General features: G+C 45.5%; 1 protein-coding gene across 3 annotated transcripts in view; it reads right to left on the reverse strand.

Moving 5' to 3' along the window:
* The window catches only part of SHISA9 (shisa family member 9), a 777,795-nt gene that overhangs the window by 360,198 nt on the left and 391,675 nt on the right, over nt 1-25,922 (reverse strand). The window contains exon 3 of one of the 3 annotated variants that reach the window (XM_063934338.1): nt 5,004-5,093. The exons of 1 other annotated variant lie outside the window; for it this stretch is intronic. In XM_063934338.1, the coding sequence (XP_063790408.1) occupies nt 5,004-5,093 (90 nt within the window). Of the gene's footprint in view, nt 1-5,003; nt 5,097-25,922 lie in introns of all 3 variants that reach the window. One more of the 3 variants, XM_063934337.1, reaches the window with a different exon arrangement.

Genomic DNA, 25,922 nt, shown 5'->3' on the forward strand with positions numbered 1-25,922 from the left:
GACATAAGTGAGTCACAGGTCCATTACCTTGATGTTAATATTTCTTTGGAGCATAGCATCATACATACCTGTTTGTACAAAAAAAACACTGACAGAAATACTTACCTACATGCATATAGTCAACACCCACCAGCCTGCATTAAAGGTCTACCGTACTCACAATTCCTTAGAGTTTGTAGGATTTCAGATGTACAAGAAATGGCAATAGTGGACATAGATGCCATGATTTTACAATTCATGCAACGTGGGTATAAATATACAGACTTGTAGCAGGCCAAAAAGAAAGCACTAGCCATCCCTAGGTCCCAGTTATAAGCACCCGCAATAGCCAAAACTGCACTCCTGAAAAAACAAGTGTTTGTGCAAGAGTATCATCCCTTTAGTACCACTATTACGAAGAAAGCAAAACAACTTTGGCCAGTTGTGGCTTTTGATCCGGATTTACAGTTTGCTAAAAACACCAAAATCCTTCCTAGTTTCACTAGGAACAAGAATTTGAAGGACCTACTGGTTTTGAAATGACATCTCTGTAACCACAAATACTGGACAGGCACATTTTCTTAGTCGTAAGCCGGGATGTTACAGATGCACAGGCTGCATAACCTGCAGCTATATGGAGACCGGTGAGGACTTTAACCATCCACATACGGGAATTCGTATCCCCATCAAACACATACTTACCTGCAGTACTAGAATTGTCATTTATTACATCCGATGCCCATGTGGATTGCTCTACATTGGTAAGACTACCTGTATGTTCAAAGAGAGAATGGCCACCCACAGAATGTCCATTAGACAAGCTCTCAAAGGAGGAAATCAGGATCAACCGGTGGCAAGACATTTTAAATCAATCCAGCACAATCTGTCATCTCTTAAATACAAAATTATTGACCATGTGCCTGCTAACCTCAGGGGGTGAGACAGAGGGAAACAACTTTTATGCTTAGAGACCCGCTGGATACATAAACTTAATACCGTATCACCTGCTGGTCTCAAGGAGTACATCTCATGGAATTGTTACTTATATGATATGACTATTATAGCTCGTTTTTTCCCATTAGGTATGGTCTTCAGAATTTAAAAGATATTTTGGTCATTTATTGTGGATTTGCTGCACACCTGTTATTAGTGGTCATCTGTATTGGCGCAACCTAAGCCGTTAAACGCCTAAAAAAAATTTCTTTATTTAGAACTGTTTTCATACATCGTTAATGTTGTTTATAGATTTCAGTAACGTGTATGCTATACCGTTAAGTATGCAACACAGCCAGGAATTTGAAGCTCAGATAAATTGTTATGTTTTACCTACAAACATTTATTCATATACAGTTAACATGGAGTGTTATACAGTAGAAGCACCGTACACCCCATTATATCACGCTCATTATGTTCTCCTTCTTGTGTATATTTGGTGAAGGATTGCTTTGTGTCTTCCACTTGTTTCATTTTTTTGTTTATTATGGTCTCTAGGCAACAGCTGTCAGGCTTTCGTTGTGGATTCAGCACCCATCACAAATGGTGTGACGTCACTTACCCCAGCCGCGGCCCCGGGACCACGAGTCTGCACTGTCGGTGTTTGGTCTATAAAGGTACGTGTTTGCTTAATCTTTGTATTCTGATGAAAGTTTTTGAAATAAAACTGAAACGTTGATGATATATTGGCATTAATTGCCTTTGCATTATTACTTCATGTAAAGTCCTGAGAGTGCCGCCATATCTTCTCCATTCCTATATTCCACTTTTAGTGGTAAGGAGGGCACCAAGGCCATTATCTACTATTAGACGGAGTGCCGACCGCTACAGAAACCATATATTATATATATATATATATATATATATATATTATAGGTCTGTTAATCATAGTTGCCGATAACCTGGCTGCTCTCAGCGGGAGAGAGCAGCCAGGTCGACTCATCAGGGGGGCGGGGTGGAGCAGGGTGGAGATATGATGCAAGGGGGTGGAGAGGAGGCAAAACAGGGGCGTGGTTACTACGAACATGTAATTGTAGCCACACACCCCTCTGTAATGCAGATATTACCGGCATTATACTGCAGGGGGCATGGCTATGATGAAGCGATTCTCAAAAAATCGCGCTATATACTACCCGGACCGCCCACTTTATTCACTAAGTGGGTGGCCGAGCAGGGGGGACTACCAAAACGGGAGACTTTCTTGTTCTCCAAGAGGGTCACCCGATTTTCAGGAGCTTCCCGGCCATTCCGGGAAAGTAGGTAAGTATGCTGTTAATGTTAATGTGCAGAACATTTACTGTAGCCATTTTTGTGCAATAGTATGTTATACACAAGTGACAAAGTACATGTAGAAAATCCTGTAATACATCTCCTTATATTTAAAGGTTAGTCACTTGTATCACATGACTTGCCTTGCAAGTGTTGTGTGACAGACGCCCAAATGTAATAGCCTGCAAGTGTTAAAGTGGCAATTTCCTTAAAGTGCAAACCAACCTGGTTTTAACTTAAAAAAAACGGCTGCTTTAAATCTAGTGTTTAAATCGACAAAATCCTAGAACTTGTAGCAACTTGTAGGCTATTACATTTAGGCCAGCATTTCAGCTGTCTGCCAAGGCAAAACAGTCCTGCATAATAGGAACACAGAGTTTTGACAGAATTTGAAATGCAGTATGTGCATTTTAACTAATATGCCCCTGAGGATATCACAAACTACCTTAGTGCTAAAAGACAGAATCTACCTTCCTCAGCCTTTTATTTGGCCCTGGGACTCAGCATGGACTAAATATTTCTTTATTTTACAGCAGGTGGTACATTATTACCATCATAATCAATTTTAGTCAGGAGGTAAATGTTGGATAAAAGTTTGAAATAAAGCTAATTTGCTGGAAAATATGGCATAATAATTAGCAAATATTTAGTTATATTTTTGCAATTTGCGAACCACAAAATAAAGGTGATCCTATGCAAAATATATAGCTGTTGTGACTTGGATGATCTTTGTTTTTTCCATCTCTGCTAATTGCTTTTACATCTCAGTTCATTCTCACTATGGGGGTAATTCAGACCTGATCGTAGCAGCAAATTTGTTAGCAGTTGGGTAATACCACGTGCACTGTAGGGGGGGGGGGGGGGGGGGGGGCAGATATAAGATTTGCAGAGGGAGTTAGATTTTGGTAGGTCATATTGTTTCTGTGCAGGGTAAATACTGGTTGCTTTATTTTTACACTGCAATTTAGATTTCAGTTTTAACACACCACACCCAAATCTAACTCTCTCTGCACATGTTACATCTGCCCCCCTGCAGTGCACATGGTATTGCCCATCTGCTAACAAAGTTACTTCTACGATCAGGTCTGAATTAGGTCCTATGTTAAGTTTATAACTATTACCAACAGAATTTTATTTAAAAAACAGCTACTCTACTGTGTATGAATTATAGATTTTACTATACTGCTTATTCATTTCATATGTGCTGTTCAAAGTGCTGTTTACTATATGACATCACAAGAGGTCCACAGTGCCTTACAATGTACATAGATAAGACCAGTATGAACACATACACATAAAAAAAAATGACATACAGTACAATATGGGTGTGGTATAGTAGGTCGACAGAAGGTCGGCAGTGTCTAGGTCAGCCCCAAAAGGTCAACGTGCACAAGGTGGCCATAGGAAAAAGGTCGACATGGGAATTGTCAACACATGACAAGGTCAGCATGAGTTTTTTTATATTTTCTTTGGTGTCAATTTGTAGATTTGAGTACATGGAACACCAACTAGTGTATTGCATCCCCTCACATATCTCACTTCGCTCGCCATGCTTCGGGTAAAGTGCCGGTCTGAATTGTAGTCCATGTGGATTATAAAGTATGAAAATGTCCTAAAAAAATAATAATAAATAAATAAATATATATATATAAAAAAACTCATGTAGACCATATGCTGTGTCGACCATTGCCATATTGAGAACATTTTGACCATGACCACCATATGTATGTCGGCCATATGGTGTCGACCAATTGACTGTCAAGATAATAACTGTCAACTTATCATTCGGATCCCGTACAAGACATTGCAGAACAAGGACAAGTTTTATAAACATTTCAACATCAGCAGTCCTAAGTCCCAAATCAGCAACAAGATGGCCAAACCCAAAGGTTTGGTGACATTGTTGACAGTGAGGAGATGATGGTATAAGTGAGGAAAGGAAAAGCACAAGAGGGTAGAGGGCCCTGCTTGTGAGAACTATCTCATTCAACTACACTAGCTCTATGGACTAATTTATCATTACAGTATGTCAAATATCTTATTTCAGGCATTGATACGAGCCTGACTGAGATGAAAGGATCTGCAAGGCATAAGAAACAATAATCACAACATGACCGGGAGCCATACAATGCTCAAATCACTCCCTAGTGTAATAGGTAAACTATGCCCTATGCATGCATAAGGGTAACAAGAGTTTACCATTTAATAAAGTGATCCACTTTGTAAATCTGCAGTCGTTAACAATTAAAGACAGGCAATTTAAATTCAGATTAATAATTCAAAAAGAGTACTTGTCATGTAACATTTAATGAGTAAAGTTCTTACAAGATACAACAAAGGCATTGGATGTTTAATATGAAAGCTTGTCATCATGCCCTAGTGATAATAGCTGACAGATTACTTTGATGAGAAATGATAACAAATTCAGCATCACAATGTGCTACTTCCAGAGCACTTAAGGTGACATTTGCTTCTGAAGAGAATCCATGAGATTCTTCTTTAATATTCCATTAACCACAGCTTTTGCAAATATGACAGCAATAAGCAAATATTAATGTATAAATGAAGCTTAATTCTCCTGTGCAGACTACATACTACATAGCTCTGCAGCAACGCAGCATTCTGTATAACAAATCATACAAGAAAACAAACAGAAAGGAAAGAAAGATATACAGTATAACAGATAAGATGCAGACCTGATTGTGAGAGTAGAGAGAGCCCCGCTAGTGAGAGCTTACATGTAGCAATATTTTCCTACATACCAACATACAAGGACAGATTAGCATAGGGATGATGAAGTTGTGCTCCGATGTCGCTGAAGTAAAGGGGATTGGTATGATCCAAAGGCCAACCTGCTGTATAAAATGAGTGTTTTAATTACTTGGGTTTGGCTTTATTGCTTTAGAATCATAACATTTTGACACAATGAAGCAATGACAACAGACAGGCAGGTACAATATAATATACAGAAAAGGACAAAGCTACTTATTACAGGTTATGAAACAGGTACATGCATTTTGAAAAAGTGAAGGATATCTAAATCAATACATCTAAAACAGTCCATAGGAAATCATTTAAATGACTTCTGTCTGAACTGACCATTTATACAGATAACTGGACCCTATAAAAATTGTATACTGCTTAAAAGTGCATTATGTACTTATTACATATAGCGGTAGATTACAGCAGCACTATATAGTAAAAGTTGTAAAAACAGATTCTTATATCCCTTATCTTCAAGGTCTGTCTCCCAAACAACCTAAAACATCCCCTGACATTAATCCTTCAGACAGATACTAGGGGATAAATGTAATAGGCTGTGAGAATCAGGAAGTAAGAGATTTTGTGAGAGTTCTCCTGTTTTTTTTTTTTTTAAGTGGCAACCATTTATATGGCAATATCAACTTGGTAAATGATTGCCACTTTAAACAAAAAAAAAAAAAAAAACAGGATAACTCTCACAAAATTTCTACCTTTCTGATTCTCACACCCTATTATTTCCCCCCTAGGTGTTACCATAACCTGTCCTTATTTGCATGGTTTTAACATATTTTTGTTAGATTGGAAATTTCTAACATTGCAATTTTTAAAGAAAACATAATATAATGTATAATAGGAACAGATTATTATTGTAATGTTTAGAAATTTTGGCTGGTTAATGGCCTGCAGGTTGCTGATGTGTTATGTACAGAGAGAGACCAGCATTCTTTTATATGGCTACAAAATTACTCTGTGACTTCTAATGTCCATATTATTTACAGTGGGGTTTATTATTAAATCATACTGTATTTACTGTTAAAAATATGACTCACAAAGTTTCTAACACTCCCTGTCTATTCCATATTTCACTATGATGAACAAGTTAGATGAGTCACTTAATTCAATTATATTAAGACTATAATGATACCAAATCTCAACTCAACTTTCAAATCATTCACCCGAAGTAGTTTGTGTCCCAAGGACCTAGAGTATAGCTATGTAAGTTAACACAGTGCCATCTAATGGGCAAATCACATGCCATATGTGTTAACAAGAATGTTTTGAATGAAGAATCTTTCAGTCATGACAAAAGCCTTATTTTATTCAAGTAGAACAGATGTTTTAAGATTATTTTCCTGTAAATGTATTTAATTAACAAACCACGCCAGAAATATAAAAAAAAACTCAAATTGCGTCAATCAAATGTTTAAAAATACAATTTAAGACACTTATAATAAAAGTTACTCTGACATAGAACCTACTTGAGCAACAGTTACCAAGGAAACGTATAAACTTTTTAAAACAACTTTGATGTCATCTGAAATTTAATAAGAATATCATTGTTAAAACTTAAGAGCAATATTGCATTGTTATTTAGTAAAATCCTTTACTATAACATGTTTTATATTTTAAATCTCACAGTAATCATCAAATACTTAATGTTCTAAGAATAATTAAACAATATAAAACAGAATACTCTGTGGATTCAAAATCTAACCTACCTCTATTGTATCATCAGAGTAAATGAAGGTAAAAGAAATAAATAAAACTAATAAAGTAATCAAAAGAAAAATATAATATAGAAAAGTAATGTATGTACTGTCCCAGAAGAGAAAACATTTGTAGATAATAATAATTTCATTTATTAAAGATCTTGAAAATGGGATGCCACCACAATGGCCAATGTAGACTGCATAAAGTTAACAAAAACAGTAATAAAATGAAATGTACTTAGTTTTAAATCACTTATGTCCTACAAGTATTCTATTACTATGTAAAATATATCTTAATATGGTCTTCAAAATACAAGGTTAAAAGTTAGTATTTAATAAAGCCAAATGTCTGCATGATAGATAGATAGATAGATAGATAGATAGATAGATAGATAGATAGATAGATAGATAGATAATCTTTATATATATAAATATGAAAGCCCTCACTCACTCACGCACTGACTCATCACTATTTCTTATACATCCCAATTTAACTTTGGGTGTGAAATAGGAAATCTACGTACCGTATATACTCGAGTATAAGCTGACTTTTTCAGCACATTTTTCTATGCTGAAAAAGCCCCCCTCGGCTTATACTCGAGTCAGCACCCCGCAGCTCCACGGCTGCAGCAGACGCCGGCGGCTGTGTGGGCGTCCGCTGCAGCCGGCTCCAGGGATAGACACTAGAGGTTTGTAAGCGGCAACAGGGGGCAAAGAAAGAGGGGGCACAAATACTGGGGGCAACGAAAGAGGGGGCACAACTAAAGGGGGCAAAGAAAGAGGGGGCACAACTACTGGGGGAAAAGAAAGAGGGGGCACAACTACTGGGGGCAAAGAAACGGGGCACAACTACTGGGGGCAAAGCAACAGGGGGGCATGTTTTTATCTGGCACTGTGGGGGGATATGTCACTGGGGGTATATGTGGCACTGGGGGCACAGCCCTAGCAACAAGCATTACCCACTGGCAACAAGCATAACACCTACCGCATGAAACCCCTGGCAACGAGCATGACACCCTGAGCATGAAAACCCCTGGCACCGTGCATTTCCCACCCTAGGCTTATACTCGAGTTAATAATTTCCCCCAGTTTTTATTGGTAAAATTAGGTGCCTTGGCTTATATGCGGGTCGACTTGTACTTGAGTATATACGGTAATTAGAATGATAATAAACCTCCCCTAAGGAGATGATAAGGGGGTTGATGTAATAACGTCATTACCGATGCGTGGCTTGCATTGCGTGAACAATAACGTCCATACATACAATCGGATCAAAATTTGTACCGCCAGTCTACAGAATTTAATAAACTACAGCAATGCGAAAGCCCTTACTCACTCACTCACTGACTCGTCACTAATTCTCTTACTTCCCGATATGTTAGGAAGATGAAATTTAACATAGGTATTCTGCAGGTGGGAAATAGGAAAACAACATATTTAGAATTGTAATAAACCTCCCCTAAAGGGATAAAAAGGGGGTTGACATAATGACATCATTACCAATGCATGGCTTGCGTTGTGTGAGCGATAATGCTCAAACGGACAATTAGATAAAAATTTGGATTGCACCTCCAGTGTGGAATTTAATAAAATACAAAAATGGTTCTGTCACTTTTTACAGTATCTGCTACGGCTGCTCCTTGGGTAACGCCAATAACCATGGATTAATATTTACTTACATTAAGACATCTCAAATTTACATCTCTATAGACTTACTAAATTTTTAACACTCAGTTATATTTACAACTGTGAAAATCAGAAACTACTGTGCGAAGAACGGGTAGAACAGCTAGTAGTAATAATAATAATAATAATAACAGGGCCAAAAATATGTGTTTGCTAGTGGTGCCTGGCACACAGCGCAGTTGCCCTGTTAGTGCAACTGACTGCATCCCCATTGTGCCGCCATCATGGCGCTATCAAGGGGACCAAAGTCCGCGGCATTGTAATGAGTCAGACTGACTCATTACAAGCCACCTGTACTGTGTGCTGCCGCTGCAGCGAGGAGAGGAGCAGCTCCAGTGGTAGGCAAGGAGGAGAAAGGAGGGGAACTCTGGAGCCGCAGCAGTGCACAGTAATTGGTGGCGCCGCCGATGCAGCTGTCCCTCTCCTTCCACAATGGCTGGCCGCAGCTGCTGTGAATGCTGGCAGGCAGGAAGGACAGATGGAAGCTACCAGCAGCTGCATCAAGGAGCCTGAGCCAGAGGACAGACAGCCAGTAAGTATTTATCTATCTCTCTACCTACTGTATATCTAACTATTTATCCAAGGCCGTAACTAGGTGGCACACAGCGCAAATGCCTTCCATAATGTGTAAAAGGGGAACTGTGCCTGCTGTAATATGTAAAAACTAAGGGGACTCTAACTGCCATAATTTGTAAAAAGGGGACTCTACCTGCCATAATGTGTAAAAGGGGGACTCTGCCTGCCGCAATGTGTAAAAAGTGGACTGTACCTGCCGTAATGTGTAAAAGGGGGACTCTGCCTGCCGTAATTTGTAAAAGGGGGACTCTACCTGCCGTAATGTGTAAAAAGGGGACTCTACCTGTCATAATGTGTAAAAAGGGGATTTTACCTGGCGTAATGTGTAAAAGGGGTTCTACCTGGTGTAGTGGCGCTACTGTATGGCGTAATTTGAATAATGGAGACTACTGTGCAGCGTAATATGAATTGGTATTATTTTGTGCAACAATACAAAAGATAATGGAAAGCGTAACTTATCCTTATAAATTCATATAAATAAATATAAAATTCATATAAAATTCATTGGTTGGTAAAATAATTATAGCAGCATATTTTCTCTAACGTCCTAGTGGATGCTGGGAACTCCGTAAGGACCATGGGGGGAATAGCGGGCTCCGAAGGAGGCTGGGCACTCTAGAAAGATCTTAGACTACCTGGTGTGCACTGGCTCCTCCCACTATGACCCTCCTCCAAGCCTCAGTTAGATTTCGTGCCCGGCCGAGGTTGGATGCACACTAGGGGCTCTCCTGAGCTCTTAGAAAGTTATAGTCTTAGAATTTGTTATTTTCAGTGAGACCTGCTGGCAACAGGCTCACTGCAGCGAGGGACTAAGGGGAGAAGAAGCGAACTCGCCTGCTTGCAGCCGGATTGGGCTTCTTAGGCTACTGGACACCATTAGCTCCAGAGGGATCGACCGCAGGCCCAGCCTTGATGTTCGGTCCCGGAGCCGCGCCGCCGTCCCCCTTACAGAGCCAGAAGCAAGAAGATGGTCCGGAAAATCGGCGGCATGAAGACTCTGTCTTCACCAAGGTAGCGCACAGCACTGCAGCTGTGCGCCATTGCTCCTCTCACACACTTCACACTCCGGTCACTGAGGGTGCAGGGCGCTGGGGGGGGGCGCCCTGAGGCAGCAATAAAAACACCTTGGCTGGCTAAAATATCTCAATATATGGCCCCAGGGGCTATATATGAGGTAAATACCCTGCCAGAATTCCATAAAAAACGGGAGAATAGGCCGCGAAAAAGGGGCGGAGCCTATCTCCTCAGCACACTGGCGCCATTTTTCCCTCACAGCTCGGCTGGAGGGAAGCTCCCTGGCTCTTCCCTGCAATTCTACAGTACAGTAAGAGGGAAAAGAGAGGGGGGGCATTAAAATTGGCACTGTATACAGTATATTATATAAAAGCTATTAGGGACATAACTCAGTTAGTCCCTGTATATATATAGCGCTCTGGTGTGTGCTGGCATACTCTTACTCTGTCCCCCCAAAGGGCTTTTGTGGGTCCTGTCCTCGTTTAGAGCATTCCCTGTGTGTCTGCGGTGTGTCGGTACGGCTGTGTCGACATGTTGAATGAGGAGGCTTATATGGTGACAGAACAGATGCCGATATATGTGATGTCGCCCCCTGTGGGGCCGACACCAGAGTGGATGGATAGGTGAAAGGTATTAACCGACAGTGTCAACTCCTTACATAAAAGGGTGGATGACGTAACAGCTGTGGGACAGCCGGCTTCGCAGCCCGCGCCTGCCCAGGCGTCTCAAAGGCCATCAGGGGCTCAAAAACGCCCGCTCTCTCAGATGGCAGACACAGATGTCGACACGGAGTCTGACTCCAGTGTCGACGAGGTGGAGACATATACACAATCCACTAGGAACATCCGTGACGTGATCCCGGCAATAAAAAATGTGTTATACATTTCTGACTTTAACCCAAGCACCTCTAAAAATGGGTTTTAGGTTTGGGGAGAAAAAACAGGCAGTGTTTTGTTCCCCCATCAGATGAATAAATGAAGTGTGTGTAAGCGTGGGTTCCCCCGTTAAGAAACTGGTAATTTATAAAAAGTTACTGATGGCGTACCCTTTCCCGCCAGGTGGATAAGTTACGCTGGGAGATATCCCCTAGGGTGGATAAGGCGCTCACACGTTTGTCAAAAAAGGTGGCACTGCCGTCTTAGGATACGGCCACTTTAATAGGTACCTGTTGATAAAAAACAGGAGGCTATCCTGAAGTCTGTATTTACACACTCAGGTACTAGACTGAGACCTGCAGATAGTGCTGCTGCAGCGTGGTCGGTGACCCTGTCAAACAGGGATACTAGTTGGCAAACATAAAAACATATTAAAGACGTCGTCTTATATATGGGGGATGCACAGAGGGATATTTTGCCGGCTGGCATCCAAAATAAATGTAATGTCCATTCTGTCAGGAGGGTATTAGAGACCTGTCACTGGACAGGTGATGCTGACTTAAAAAGCGCATAGAGAGCCTTATAAGGGTGAGGAATTATTTGGGGATGGTCTTTGGGACCTCGTATCCACAGCAACTGCTGGGAAGAAATAATTTTACCTCAGGTTTCCTCACAGACAAAGGTACAGTCCTTTCGGCTTCAGAAAAGCAAGCGGGTCAAATGGCGCTTCCTTTCTGTACAGAGACAAGGGTAGAGGGAAAAAAGCTGCACCAGTCAGCCTGTTCCCAGAATCAAGATTCTTCCCCCGCCTCCTGTGAGGCCACACCATGACGCGGGTGCTCCACAGGTGTAGCCAGGTACGGTGGGGGGCCGTCTCAAAAATTTCAGCAATTAGTGGGCTCGCTCACAGGTGGATCCCTGTTTCTTTCAAGTAGTATTTCAGGGGTACAAGCTGGAATTCGAGATGTCTCCCCCCAGCCGTTTCCTAAAATATGCCTTGCTGACAACTCCCTCAGGCAGGGAGGCTGTGCTAGAGGCAATTAATAAGCGGTATTCCCAGCAGGTAATACTCAAGGTGCCCCTACTTCAACAAGGACGGGGTTACTATTCCACACGGGTTGGGGTACCGAAACCGCATGGTTCGGTGTGACCCATTTTATATTTAAAATCCTTGAACACAAAAATTCAAGTTCAAGATGGAATCGCTCAGGGCGGTTATTCCAAGTCTGGACGAGGGGGATTACATGGTATCCTGGGACATCAAGGATGCTTACCTGCATGTCCCCATTTACCATCCTCGCCAGGAGTACCTCAGATTTATGGTACAGGATTACCATTACCAAGTCCAGACACTGCCGTTTGGACTGTACATGGCACCGAGGGTGTTTTATCAAGGTAATGGCCGAAATGTTGATACTCCTTCAAAAAAAGGGAGTTGTAATTATCCCGTACTTGGACAATCTCGTCATAAGGGCGAAGTCCAAGGAGCAGTTGGTAGTCGGGGTAGCACTATTTTGGAAAGTGCTACAACAGCATGGTTGGATTCTAAACAGTCCAAAGTCACAGCTGGTTCCTATGACACGTCTACTGTTCCTGGGGATGGTTCTGGACATAAACCAGAAATAGTGTTTCTCCCGGAGGAGAAAGCCAAGGAGTTGTCATCTCTAGTCAGAGACCTCCTGAAGCCAAAATAGGTAGCGGTGCATCATTGCACGCGAGTCCTGGGAAAAATGGTAGCTTCCTACGAAGCAATCCCATTAGGCAGGTTCCATACAAGAACTTTTCAGAGGGACCTGTTGGACAAGTGGTCCGGATCGCATCTTCCGATGCATAGGCTGATAACCCTGTCTCCAAGGACCAGGGTATCTCTACTGTGGTGGCTGCAGAGTGCCCATCTTCAAGAGGGCCGCAAGTTCGGCATACAGGACTAGGTCCTAGTGTCCATGGATTCCAGCCTTTGAGGCTGGGAGGCAGTCACACAGGGAAGAAATTTCCAGGGACTTTGGTCAAGTCAGGTTATTTCCCTACACATAAATATTCTGGACCTGAGGGCCATTTACAATGCCCTGAGGCCGGCAAGGCCTCTGCTTCAAAACAGCCGGTACTGATCCAATCAGACAACATCACGGCAGTCGCCCATGTAAACCAACAGGGCGGCACAAGAAGCAGGATGGCGATGGCAGAAGCCACAAGGATTCTCCGATAGGCGGAAAATCATGTGTTAGCACTGTCAGCAGTGTTCATTCCCGGAGTGGACAACTGGGAAGCAGATCTTCTCAACAGACACGACCTCCACCCGGGAGAATGGGGACTTCCTCCAGAAGTCTTCCAATAGGATTGTACACCATTGGGAAAGGCCACAGGTGGACATGATGGCGTCCCGCCTCAACAAAAAGCTATAAAAGATATTGCACCGGGTCAAGGGACCCTCAGGCGATAGCTATGGACGCTCTGGTAACACCGTGGGTGTACCAGTCGGTTTATGTGTTCTCCCCTCTGCCTCTCATACCAAAGGTACTGAGAATAATAAGAAGGCGAGGAGTAAGAACGATACTCGTGGATTGCCAAGAAGAGCTTGGTACCCAGAACTTCAAGAATTTATATCAGAGGACCCATGGCCTCTGCCACTCAGACAGGACCTGCGGCAGCAAGGGCCCTGTCTGTTCCAAGACTTACCGCAGCTGCGTTTGTCGGCATGGCGGTTGAACGCCGGATCCTGAAGGAAAAGGGCATTCCGGAGGAAGTCATTCCTACGCTTACTAAAGCCAGGAAAGAGGTTACAGCAACTCATTATCACCGCATATGGCGAAGATATGTTGCATGGTGTGAGGCCGAAAGGGCCCCAACAGAGGAATTTCAACTAGGTCGATTTCTGCATTTCCTGCAAGCAGGAGTGACTATGGGCCTTAAATTGGGTTCCATTAAGGTACAGATCTCGGCTCTGTCGATTTTCTTTCAAAAAGAACTAGCTTCAGTACCTGAAGTTAAGACATTTATAAAAGGAGTGCTGCAGAGTCAGCCCCCGTTTGTGCCTCCTGTGGCACCTTGGGATCTCAACGTGGTATTGAGTTTCTTAAAATCACATTGGTTTGAACCACTAAAAACCGTGGATCTGAAATATCTCACGTGGAAGGTGGTTATGTTATGGGCCTTGGCTTCTGCCAGGCGAGTATCAAAGTTGGCGGCTTTGTCTTGTAAAAGCCCTTATTTGATTTTCCATATGGATAGGGCAGAATTGAGGACTCGTCCCCAGTTTCTCCCAAAGGTGGTGTCAGCGTTTCACCTGAACCAGCCTATTGTGGTGCCTAGGCTACTAGGGACTTGGAGGACTCCAAGTTGCTAGACGTTGTCAGGGCACTGAAAAAATATGTTTCCAGAACGGCTAGAGTCAGAAAATCTGACTCGCTGTTTATCCTATATGCACCCAACAAGCTGGGTGCTCCTGCTTCTAAGCAGACTATTGCTCGTTGGATTTGTAGTACAATTCAGCTTGCACATACTGTGGCAGGCCTGCCACAGCCAAAATCTGTCAATGCCCATTCCACAAGGAAGGTGGGCTCATCTTGGGCGGCTGCCCGAGAGGTCTCGGCTTTACAACTTTGCCGAGCAGCTACTTGGTCAGGGGCAAACACGTTTGCAAAAATTCTACAAATTTGATACCCTGGCTGAGGAGGACCTGGAGTTCTCTCATTCAGTGCTGCAGAGTCATCCGCACTCTCCCGCCCGTTTGGGAGCTTTGGTATAATCCCCATGGTCCTTACGGAGTTCCCAGCATCCACTAGGACGTTAGAGAAAATAAGAATTTACTCACCGATAATTCTATTTCTCGTACTCCGTAGTGGATGCTGGGCGCCCATCCCAAGTGCGGTTTATCTGCAATACTTGTACATAGTTATGGTTAACTAAATCGGGTTATTGTCGAGCCATCTGTTGAGAGGCTCTATTGTTTCATACTGTTAACTGTGTTTCATATCACGAGTTGTACGGTGTGATTGGTGTGGCTGGTATGAGTCTTACCCGGGATTCAAAATCCTTCCTTATTGTGTACGCTCGTCCGGGCACAGTACCTAACTGAGGCTTGGAGGAGGGTCATAGTGGGAGGAGCCAGTGCACACCAGGTAGTCTAAGATCTTTCTAGAGTGCCCAGCCTCCTTCGGAGCCCGCTATTCCCCCCATGGTCCTTACGGAGTTCCCAGCATCCACTACGGACTACGAGAAATAGAATTATCGGTGAGTAAATTCTTATTATATGTTTATGAATTTATATGTATTAAATTGTGCTTCACTATATCTATCTCCCTTAATTTTTCTCACATGCTCTAAAAAACATTTACTGAGTATACTGGAGTTTGAGTGTTGCCATTCTGAAACAAAGACAAGCGCAGGATAAGTTACGCTTTCCATTATCTTTTGTATTGTTGCACCTTTGGTGAAGGGTGAGGGATCCTTCAGGAAAACGTATTCCTTCCAGCTGCTATATTGCGCACGAGCACTTTCCTTATTATCCATTGTTTTCTGGTATTATTTTGTGGCCATGCCCCTTTCCCATAAAGCCACACCCTATCTTTTTGGCGAGCGACTACCGCGCGCACGGGTCCTATTTTAAATTAAGAGGGGGTGATACTGTTTCATGCACACAGCGCTAAAATATCTAGTTACGGCACTGAATAATAATAATAATAATAATAATAATAATAAGTAAATGCATTATACAAACTCATTTTCAATGCAGTATGTTTACTGGATTTTAGAACAATGTAATGATAAGCAGAGGCGTATCTAGCACGGGGCGAGCAGGGCACGTGCCCTGGGCGCCATGGCAGCCCCAACAGAGGGGGGCGCCACCGGCACGGCCCACTCGCCCCATGCGTCAGGGATTCCGCCGGCGCTACCCGCGGCGGTTTCCCTGTCTCCCCGGCTGCTGTGCCTGTCACAATAGACAGGCAGCGGCAGCCAGGAGCCTCCCCCTACTCCCCCCTGCAAAGTGTACGCGATCGCGATCATGACCGCGACCGCGGAGGTGCGCGCATGCGCGTGCGCGACCTCGGGGGGGCGCGCGGCCCCTGAACAGCAGTGAGTGCAGCCTTGCAGGTGAGCGGGGTAATCTTCTTTATACTTCCCTGTCGGGACAGGGGGTGCGGGACATTTTGTGTGTGTGTGTTAAGTGTGTGTGTGGGACAGTGTTCTTGTGGGACAGTGTGTGTGTGTTAATTGTGTGTGTGTCGGACAGTGTGCGTGTGTGTTGTGTGTGGGACAGTGTGAGTGTGTTAATTGTGTGTGTGGGACAGTTTGAGTGTGTAAATTGTGTGTGTGTGTGGGACAGTGTGAGTGTGTATTAATTGTGTGTGTGTGGGACAGTGTGCGTGTGTTAATTGTGTGTGTGTGGGACAGTGTGTGTGTGTTAATTGTGTGTGTGTGTGGGACAGTGTGAGTGTGTTAATTGTGTGTGTGGGACAGTTTTGCGTGTTTGTTAATTGTGTGTGTGTGTGTGTGTGTGTGTGTGGGACAGTGTGAGTGTGTTAATTGTGTGTGTGGGACAGTTTTGAGTGCGTGTTAATTGTGCGTGTGTGTTAATTGTGCGTGTGGGACAGTTTGAGTGTGTGTTAATTGTGTGTGTGTGGGATAGTTTGAGTGTGTGTTAATTGTGTGTGCGTGTGTATTAATTGTGTGTGTGTGGGACAGTGTGCGTGTGTGTTAATTGTGTGTGTGTGGGACAGTGTGCGTGTGTTAATTGTGTGCGTGTGTGTGTGTGTGTGTGGGACAGTGTGAGTGTGTTAATTGTGTGTGTGTGTGTGGGGGACAGTGCGTGTTTGTTAATTGTGTGTGTGGGACAGTGTGCGTGTGTGTTATTTGTGTGTGTGGGACAGTGTGCGTGCATGTGTGTTAATTGTGTGTGTGTGTGGGACAGTGTGCGTGTGTTAATTGTGTGTGTGTTAATTGTCCCGGCGGTTATTGGCGTCTGTAGTGTGCGCCCCGTCCTCCTCCGCTGCCGCTGACAGGAGCGGCGGTGTGCGGCTCTCCCCCTCCCTCGCCGGCTCCGTCCTCCCGTCGTGGCCCTGCAGTGTGTGCCGGTTTCCCCAGCAGCAGCAGCAGGTTAGTCTCTCTCTCCCCCCCCCCCACTCCTCCTCCTCCTCCTCCTCCCCTCTCTCTCTCTCTCTCTCTCTCTCTCTCTCTCTCTCCTCCTGTGGATTGAAGTTTGTAAGTATCATTTTCATTTTTACATTTTTACTGGACAAGTGGACGTGACCAGCGTGGGATGTAGGTAAGTAATCTGTCTCTCATTTTTACAGATTCCCCTACTGAATTCTACTGACAAGTGGACGTGACCAGCGTGGGATGTAGGTAAGTAATGTGTCTCTCATTTTTACAGATTCCCCTACTGAATTCTACTGACAAGTGGACGTGATCGGCGTGGGATGTAGGTAAGTAATCTGTCTCTCATTTTTACAGGTACCCCTATTGGATTCTACTGGACAAGTGGACGTGACCGGCGTGGGATGTAGGTAAGTAATCTGTCTCTCATTTTTACACATTCCCCTACTGGATTCTACTGGACAAGTGGACGTGACCGGCGTGGGATGTAGGTAAGTAATCTGTCTCTCATTTTTACAGATTCCCCTACTGGATTCTACTAGACAAGTGGACGTGACTAGCGTGGGATGTAGGTAAGTAATCTGTCTCTCATTTTTACAGATTCCCCTACTGAATTCTACTGACAAGTGGACGTGACCGGCGTGGGATGTAGGTAAGTAATCTGTCTCTCATTTTTACAGATTCCCCTACTGAATTCTACTGACAAGTGGACGTGACCGGCGTGGGATGTAGGTAAGTAATCTGTCTCTCATTTTTACAGATTCCCCTACTGAATTCTACTGACAAGTGGACGTGATCGGCGTGGGATGTAGGTAAGTAATCTGTCTCTCATTTTTACAGGTATCCCTATTGGATTCTACTGGACAAGTGGACGTGACTGGCGTGGGATGTAGGTAAGTAATCTGTCTCTCATTTTTACAGATTCCCCTACTGGATTCTACTGGACAAGTGGACGTGACCGGCGTGGGATGTAGGTAAGTAATGTGTCTCTCATTTTTACAGCTACCCCTATTGGATTCTACTGGACAAGTGGACGTGACCGGCGTGGGATATAGGTAAGTATGTGTGAGTGTGTCAGTGTGCTTTAATAAATTTTTACTGTCACGGTGTGTGAGTTGTGTTTTTATTTGGGTATTTTTTCTGTTGTAGAACTACAGGTACCGGCGGGCCCGTTATTTCCCTGCATGTTGGTACTTGAGGTTCTCCAAGTACCAGCAAGCGGGGGAGGTTTTCTGGGCCTTGTAGTTCCACAACAAAAAACAATATTCTTTTTTTACTTACATGGTTATCAGCCTCCCATCCACAGCCCACGGATGGGGGGACAGCCTCGGGCTTCACCCCTGGCCCTTGGGTGCCTGGAGGGGGGGTGACCCCTTGATTTAAGGGGTCCCCACTCCTCCAGGGAACCCCGGCCAGTGGTGACTAGTTGGGGGGGTAATGCCACGGCCGCAGGGACCTACATAAATGTGTCCCCCGGCTGTGGCATTATGTCCCTGGCTAGTGGAGCTGGTTTTAAAAATACGTGGGGACCCCTACATCTTTTGTCCCCCGTATTTTTGGAACCAGGACCGGACTAAGAGCCCGATGCTGGTTGTCTAAATACGGGGAACCCCTGTCCAATTTTTTCCCAGTATTTAAACAACCAGGACCGGCTCAAAGAGCCCGAGGCTGGTTATACTTAGGAGGGGGACCTCACGCAGTTTTTTTTTTACATTTTTAACCCATTCAGACCCTTCTCCATTAAGTTAATGGAAACCCTGGACAACGAAATTGCATTCATGTCCTCCCACTCCCTTCCCAGTCCCAAACACTAATTATTAATTTTTTCTATAAAAATGTACAATATATCACAAGTATGATGAGCAGGCATGCAGCGGGCATTGGCGGCTTTGGACTGAGTTGCAAATTAGTGGCGGAGGGCTGGGTCAGTTGATGGTGGGCGAGTTTGTAAACCATTGGTGGTGGCAGCGGGCATCGGCTCAGAAGCAGTGGCGGGCATTGGCTCGGTGGCGGTAGGGGTCATCGGCAGGATTCGGCGGACATTATGGCTGTAGTGCCTCACCGCACGCCACTGACCTCACCGCATGCCACTGGTGTGTGGGACAGTGTGCGTGTGTGTTAATTGTGTGTGTGGGACAGTGTGAGTGTGTGTTAATTGTGTGTGTGTGGAACAGTGTCAGTGTGTGTAAATTTTTGCAGTCCAGTGTGTGTGTGGGGGAGAGGAAAGTATGAGAATGTGTGTGTGTAGTCTAAGTGGGTGTGTGTAGGATTTGGGGGTGGCAAGTCTGTGTGTGTGTAATCAGTGTGTGTGGGATGTACTAATGGCCATTTACCGAAGACAGATATGTATTAAACCACGGGCACTGAGATGCCCTTCTCACTCACCATCCAGCTGGGTGGGCGAGCCGGGCGGGTGGAAAGCCAGCAGCAGGGGCAGCATGCCGGATATCAGCAGCCGAGGGTGGGGGCTGTAATGCACGTGCGGAGCCCAAAGCCGGAGATCAGCAGCATGCTGACCGGCAATAAGCAGCTTCTGCTTCCGCGTTCAACATGCTGCTGATCTCCGGCTTTGGGCTACGCAGGGTTCGGGGGATGGGTGTCCTCTGCCGGTGTACTGCAGCTCCGGGGGTGCGGGCTCCGCAGGCTTTCAGCACTGTTGAATATCCAGCTGCCTCAAGTATGTACAGCCCGCACCCTCTGCTGCTGATATCCGGCATGCTGCTGCTGGCTGTCCCCCCGCCCGGCTCGGCCACACAGCTATATGGTGAGAAGAGCATGCCTCAGGAACTGGCCTCTGCGGTAAACGATACTAATGCTTACCATGACAGTAACAGCGGGGAGGAAGGCGCACATCGGGATCCTGTAGCATGAAACAAGAACCCCTTCGGAGCGCAGCAGACCACACTGAAAAGGGTGCATACCCGGTGCGGTGCTCTGCATCCCGGGTGGTGCCGAAGATGTGGAGTGTCGGAGGTGGCAGAAGCGCCGCAGCTTGGGGTGAGAAACCGCTGCAGCCCTTCCGCTGCTAAACTCTGCAATTAGTCTATTAAGGCTCCCCTCATCATAGTGCCCCACAGGCCATGTTAATTCTGGGGGTAGGATCCCCTAACTCTATAATGGGAATTTTGGCTCATATCATGTGCTGTAACGTGAATTTTGGCTCATACCGTGTGCTATAATGTGAATTTCGGCTCATACTATGTGGGGTAATGTGAATTTTGGCTCATTCCGTGTGCTGTAATGTGAATTTCGGCTCATACCGTGTGCTGTAATGTGAATTTCGGCTCATACCATGTGGGGTAATGTGAATTTTGGCTCATACCATGTGGAATAATGTGAATTTTGGCTCATACCGTGTGCTCTAATGTGAATTTCGGCTCATACCGTGTGCTATAATGTGAATTTTGGCTCATACCATGTGGGGTAATGTGAATTTCGGCTCATACTGTGTGCTATAATGTGAATTTCGGCTCATGCCGTGTGGGGCAATGTGAATTTCGGCTCATACTGTGTGCTATAATGTGAATTTCGGCTCATACCGTGTGCTATAATGTCAAAGGGGCACCAGTACTAGATAGTATAAGGGGTCCTACTACACTGAAGGACACGCCCCTTTTGAGTGACCACGCCCCTTTTCCGGAGCGCGCGCGCCGAAGGCGCGCGCATAATTGCTATCTGCACTCTTTCATTCCACCTTCAAAAATTCAACTTCGACCACTGCACCTACATACACATACATACACACCCTGACATCTTTATATGCAGTGACACCGGTGGTGTCTGCACATACTTTCCTTTTGTTTTGTTTTTTTATTATCATTTTATTAATTTACTATTTTTATTAAAAAAAAATTTTATTTTTTTTTGGGGGGGGGGGGGGCGCCATTATTGATCTTGCCCTGGGCTCCAAAAACCCTAGTTACGCCTCTGATGATAAGTAAATAAGGAGCCATTCTAGTAGAAATTAATTAGACACTGCCTAAACCTGCGCTATCAGATGATAATATAGAAATCATAAAATCCTTTTGATTTCTGCCCTGCAAATAAAATAAATGCCACCATACATATATGCTTCTGCTGGAGAGACTGTCATGAGTATCCTTACACTTTTTATCGCTTTGACAATGCAGGACGATGTTCCAGGAAGATAGGTGAACTATACTACGGTTTGTACTACTCTTCTGTGCTTGTGAGGAGGTGAAACGAAATGTTTAGCTTCACACTTCCAAATTGAAGATGATGTAATAGTGCTTCTGCTTTCTTTTCATCTTCACATCCTACTTTTGCAAATTTGAAATGCCTCTGATGTTACAACTATTTATCAGGGATGAAACGTGTGAATTATCCAGCAGACTTTACTTTGTATCTGGTACATTGTTGAATATAATTTTGTAGATTGAGTATTACTTATTAATTTGTATATTAAATTACAAATGTATTTGATATTAATGGTAAATCAAGGCAGCAGTGACCACAAAACATAAATTATTGTTGTTCAACTGTTTTACCAGATCTCTTATCTAAACTTAATACATATAATATTGTAAACCAAAAAAATATAAACTCACTAATAAGGACATAAGTAGTATTGTCTAGTAATGTGCTTCAGGAGTAGTATATGGCCAGGGGTGTATCTTCCTATTGGCCAGGATGGCACTTGCCAGTGGCGCTGACCAAGAGGGGGGCGCCGCCCGGCAGTGCCCACCCACGCCAGGGGGTAGAATGATATAGTAGTTCTCACCGAGTACATCTTTTAGCAGTGCTCATCCACTGCCAGACTCTCAGAAGCGTATTGCACTCTGACACTCTCTGTGAATACGGTCACAATGATGGTGAATATAGCCAGAAAGCAGGGTATGGGGAGGGGCGAGGCACCTCCTCTTCCTCATCCGCTCCCCTTCTCATTGGTCCCACGCGGTCTGTCAGCAAACAGCAGCCACTACAATCAGCACCAGTTAGCAGTGCAGCATGAGCATACCTGTACATTTTCTGCGGTACCGTAGCTGCACTGCATGGTCTATCCTGGCAGTCTGGATAACAGGTTAAAAAAGAGCTCTGTATGGAGAAGTATCTAGACCAGTGACTGCCTGTCCAGCTGTGTTGAGACTACAAGTCCCAGCACACCTCGTCAACTGGATTTGCTGGGACATGTAGTGCCATCACACCTAGAGAGGGGTTTTTAACTGTATGTATGTGTGCATATATCCCCTCAGTGTCCCTGCCTGCACCCTCCTTGTAATTCCCCCTCAGGGTCCCTGCCCGCACCATCCCTGTAACTGCTCCCTCAGTGACCCTGCCCATACACTCCTGTAATTCCCTCTGTGTCCCTGCCTGCACCCTCCTTGTAATTCCCCCTCAGGGTCCCTGCCCACACATCCCTGTAACTGCCCCCTCAGTGACCCTGCCCATACACTCCTGAAATTCCCCCTCAGTGTCCCTGTCCACACCATTCTTGTAACTGCCCCCTCAGTGACCCTGCCCATACACTCCTGTAATTCCCTCTGTGTCCCTGCCCGCACCCTTCCCATAATTACCCCTCAGTATCCCTGCCCGTACCCTCCCCGTAATTCCCTCTTAGTGCGCCCTACCCGCACCCTAACCGTAATTCCCCCTCAGTGTCTCTGCCTGCACACTTCTCGTAATTCCCCCTCAGTCTCCCTGCCTGCACCCTCCCCGTAATTCCATCTCAGTGTCCCTGCCCGCACCCTCCTCGTAATTCCTCCTTAGTGTCCCCGCCTGCACCCTCCCTGTAATTCTCCCTCAGTGTCCTTAACCCTCAGCCTCCCTGTAGCCCCTCTCTCTCATTTTCTATACCCGAACCCTCCCTGTAATTCCCCCTTAGTGTCCCTGACCTCAGAATCCCTGTGACTCCCCCCTCAGTGTCCCTGCCCACACCCTCCTGTAATTCCACCTCAGTATCCCTGCCTGTACCCTCCCCGTAATTCCCCCTCAGTGTCCCTGCCCGCACACTTCTGTAATTTCCCCTCAGTGTCCCTGCCCATACCCTCCCTGTAATTGCCCCTCAGTATCCCTGACCTCAGCCTCCCTGTAAGCCCTCCACCTCATTGTCCCTACCTGCACCCTTCCTGTAATTCTCCCTCAGTGTCCCTGACCTCAGCCTATCTGTAACTCCCCCCCAGAGGCGTATCTAGCACGGGGCGAGCAGGGCACGTGCCCTGGGCGCCATGGCAGCCCCAACAGAGGGGGGCGCCACCGGCACGGCCCACTCGCCCCATGCGTCAGGGATTCCGCCGGCGCTACCCGCGGCGGTTTCCCTGTCTCCCCGGCTGCTGTGCCTGTCACAATAGACAGGCAGCGGCAGCCAGGAGCCTCCCCCTACTCCCCCCTGCAAAGTGTACGCGATCGCGATCATGACCGCGACCGCGGAGGTGCGCGCATGCGCGTGCGCGACCTCGGGGGGCGCGCGGCCCCTGAACAGCAGTGAGTGCAGCCTTGCAGGTGAGCGGGGTAATCTTCTTTATACTTCCCTGTCGGGACAGGGGGTGCGGGACATTTTGTGTGTGTGTGTTAAGTGTGTGTGTGGGACAGTGTTCTTGTGGGACAATGTGTGTGTGTTAATTGTGTGTGTGTCGGACAGTGTGCGTGTGTGTTGTGTGTGGGACAGTGTGAGTGTGTTAATTGTGTGTGTGGGACAGTTTGAGTGTGTAAATTGTGTGTGTGTGTGTGGGACAGTGTGAGTGTGTATTAATTGTGTGTGTGGGACAGTGTGCGTGTGTTAATTGTGTGTGTGTGGGACAGTGTGTGTGTGTTAATTGTGTGTGTGTGTGTGTGTGTGTGTGTGTGTGTGTGGGACAGTGTGAGTGTGTTAATTGTGTGTGTGGGACAGTTTTGCGTGTTTGTTAATTGTGTGTGTGTGTGTGTGTGTGTGTGTGTGTGTGTGTGTGTGTGTGTGTGGGACAGTGTGAGTGTGTTAATTGTGTGTGTGGGACAGTTTTGAGTGCGTGTTAATTGTGCGTGTGTGTTAATTGTGTGTGTGGGACAGTTTGAGTGTGTGTTAATTGTGTGTGTGGGACAGTTTGAGTGTGTGTTAATTGTGTGTGCGTGTGTATTAATTGTGTGTGTGTGGGAAAGTGTGCGTGTGTGTTAATTGTGTGTGTGTGGGACAGTGTGCGTGTGTTAATTGTGTGCGTGTGTGTGGGACAGTGTGAGTGTGTTAATTGTCTGTGTGTGTGGGGGACAGTGCGTGTTTGTTAATTGTGTGTGTGGGACAGTGTGCGTGTGTGTTATTTGTGTGTGTGGGACAGTGTGCGTGCATGTGTGTTAATTGTGTGTGTGTGTGTGTGTGTGGGACAGTGTGCGTGTGTTAATTGTGTGTGTGTTAATTGTCCCGGCGGTTATTGGCGTCTGTAGTGTGCGCCCCGTCCTCCTCCGCTGCCGCTGACAGGAGCGGCGGTGTGCGGCTCTCCCCCTCCCTCGCCGGCTCCGTCCTCCCGTCGTGGCCCTGCAGTGTGTGCCGGTCTCCCCAGCAGCAGCAGCAGGTTAGTCTCTCTCTCCCCCCCCCCCACTCCTCCTCCTCCTCCTCCCCTCTCTCTCTCTCTCTCTCTCTCTCTCTCTCTCTCCTCCTGTGGATTGAAGTTTGTAAGTATCATTTTCATTTTTACAGGTACCCCTATTGGATTCTACTGGACAAGTGGACGTGACCAGCGTGGGATGTAGGTAAGTAATCTGTCTCTCATTTTTACAGATTCCCCTACTGGATTCTACTGACAAGTGGACGTGATTGGCGTGGGTTGTTGGTAAGTAATCTGTCTCTCATTTTTACAGGTACCCCTATTGAATTCTACTGGACAAGTGGACGTGATCGGCGTGGGATGTAGGTAAGTAATCTGTCTCTCATTTTTACAGGTACCCCTATTGAATTCTACTGGACAAGTGGACGTGACCAGCGTGGGATGTAGGTAAGTAATCTGTCTCTCTATTTTACAGGTACCCCTATTGGATTCTACTGGACAAGTGGACGTGACCGGCGTGGGATGTAGGTAAGTAATCTGTCTCTCATTTTTACAGATTCCCCTACTGAATTCTACTGACAAGTGGACGTGATCGGCGTGGGATGTAGGTAAGTAATCTGTCTCTCATTTTTACAGGTACCCCTATTGGATTCTACTGGACAAGTGGACGTGACCGGCGTGGGATGTAGGTAAGTAATCTGTCTCTCATTTTTACACATTCCCCTACTGGATTCTACTGGACAAGTGGACGTGACCGGCGTGGGATGTAGGTAAGTAATCTGTCTCTCATTTTTACAGATTCCCCTACTGGATTCTACTGGACAAGTGGACGTGACTAGCGTGGGATGTAGGTAAGTAATCTGTCTCTCATTTTTACACATTCCCCTACTGGATTCTACTGGACAAGTGGACGTGACCGGCGTGGGATGTAGGTAAGTAATCTGTCTCTCATTTTTACAGATTCCCCTACTGGATTCTACTGGACAAGTGGACGTGACTAGCGTGGGATGTAGGTAAGTAATCTGTCTCTCATTTTTACAGATTCCCCTACTGAATTCTACTGACAAGTGGACGTGACCGGCGTGGGATGTAGGTAAGTAATCTGTCTCTCATTTTTACAGATTCCCCTACTGAATTCTACTGACAAGTGGACGTGACCGGCGTGGGATGTAGGTAAGTAACCTGTCTCTCATTTTTACAGATTCCCCTACTGAATTCTACTGACAAGTGGACGTGATCGGCGTGGGATGTAGGTAAGTAATCTGTCTCTCATTTTTACAGGTACCCCTATTGGATTCTACTGGACAAGTGGACGTGACTGGCGTGGGATGTAGGTAAGTAATCTGTCTCTCATTTTTACAGATTCCCCTACTGGATTCTACTGGACAAGTGGACGTGACCGGCGTGGGATGTAGGTAAGTAATGTGTCTCTCATTTTTACAGCTACCCCTATTGGATTCTACTGGACAAGTGGACGTGACCGGCGTGGGATA

Source organism: Pseudophryne corroboree, chromosome 7, assembly GCF_028390025.1.
Source record: "Pseudophryne corroboree isolate aPseCor3 chromosome 7, aPseCor3.hap2, whole genome shotgun sequence".
NCBI lineage: Eukaryota > Metazoa > Chordata > Amphibia > Anura > Myobatrachidae > Pseudophryne > Pseudophryne corroboree.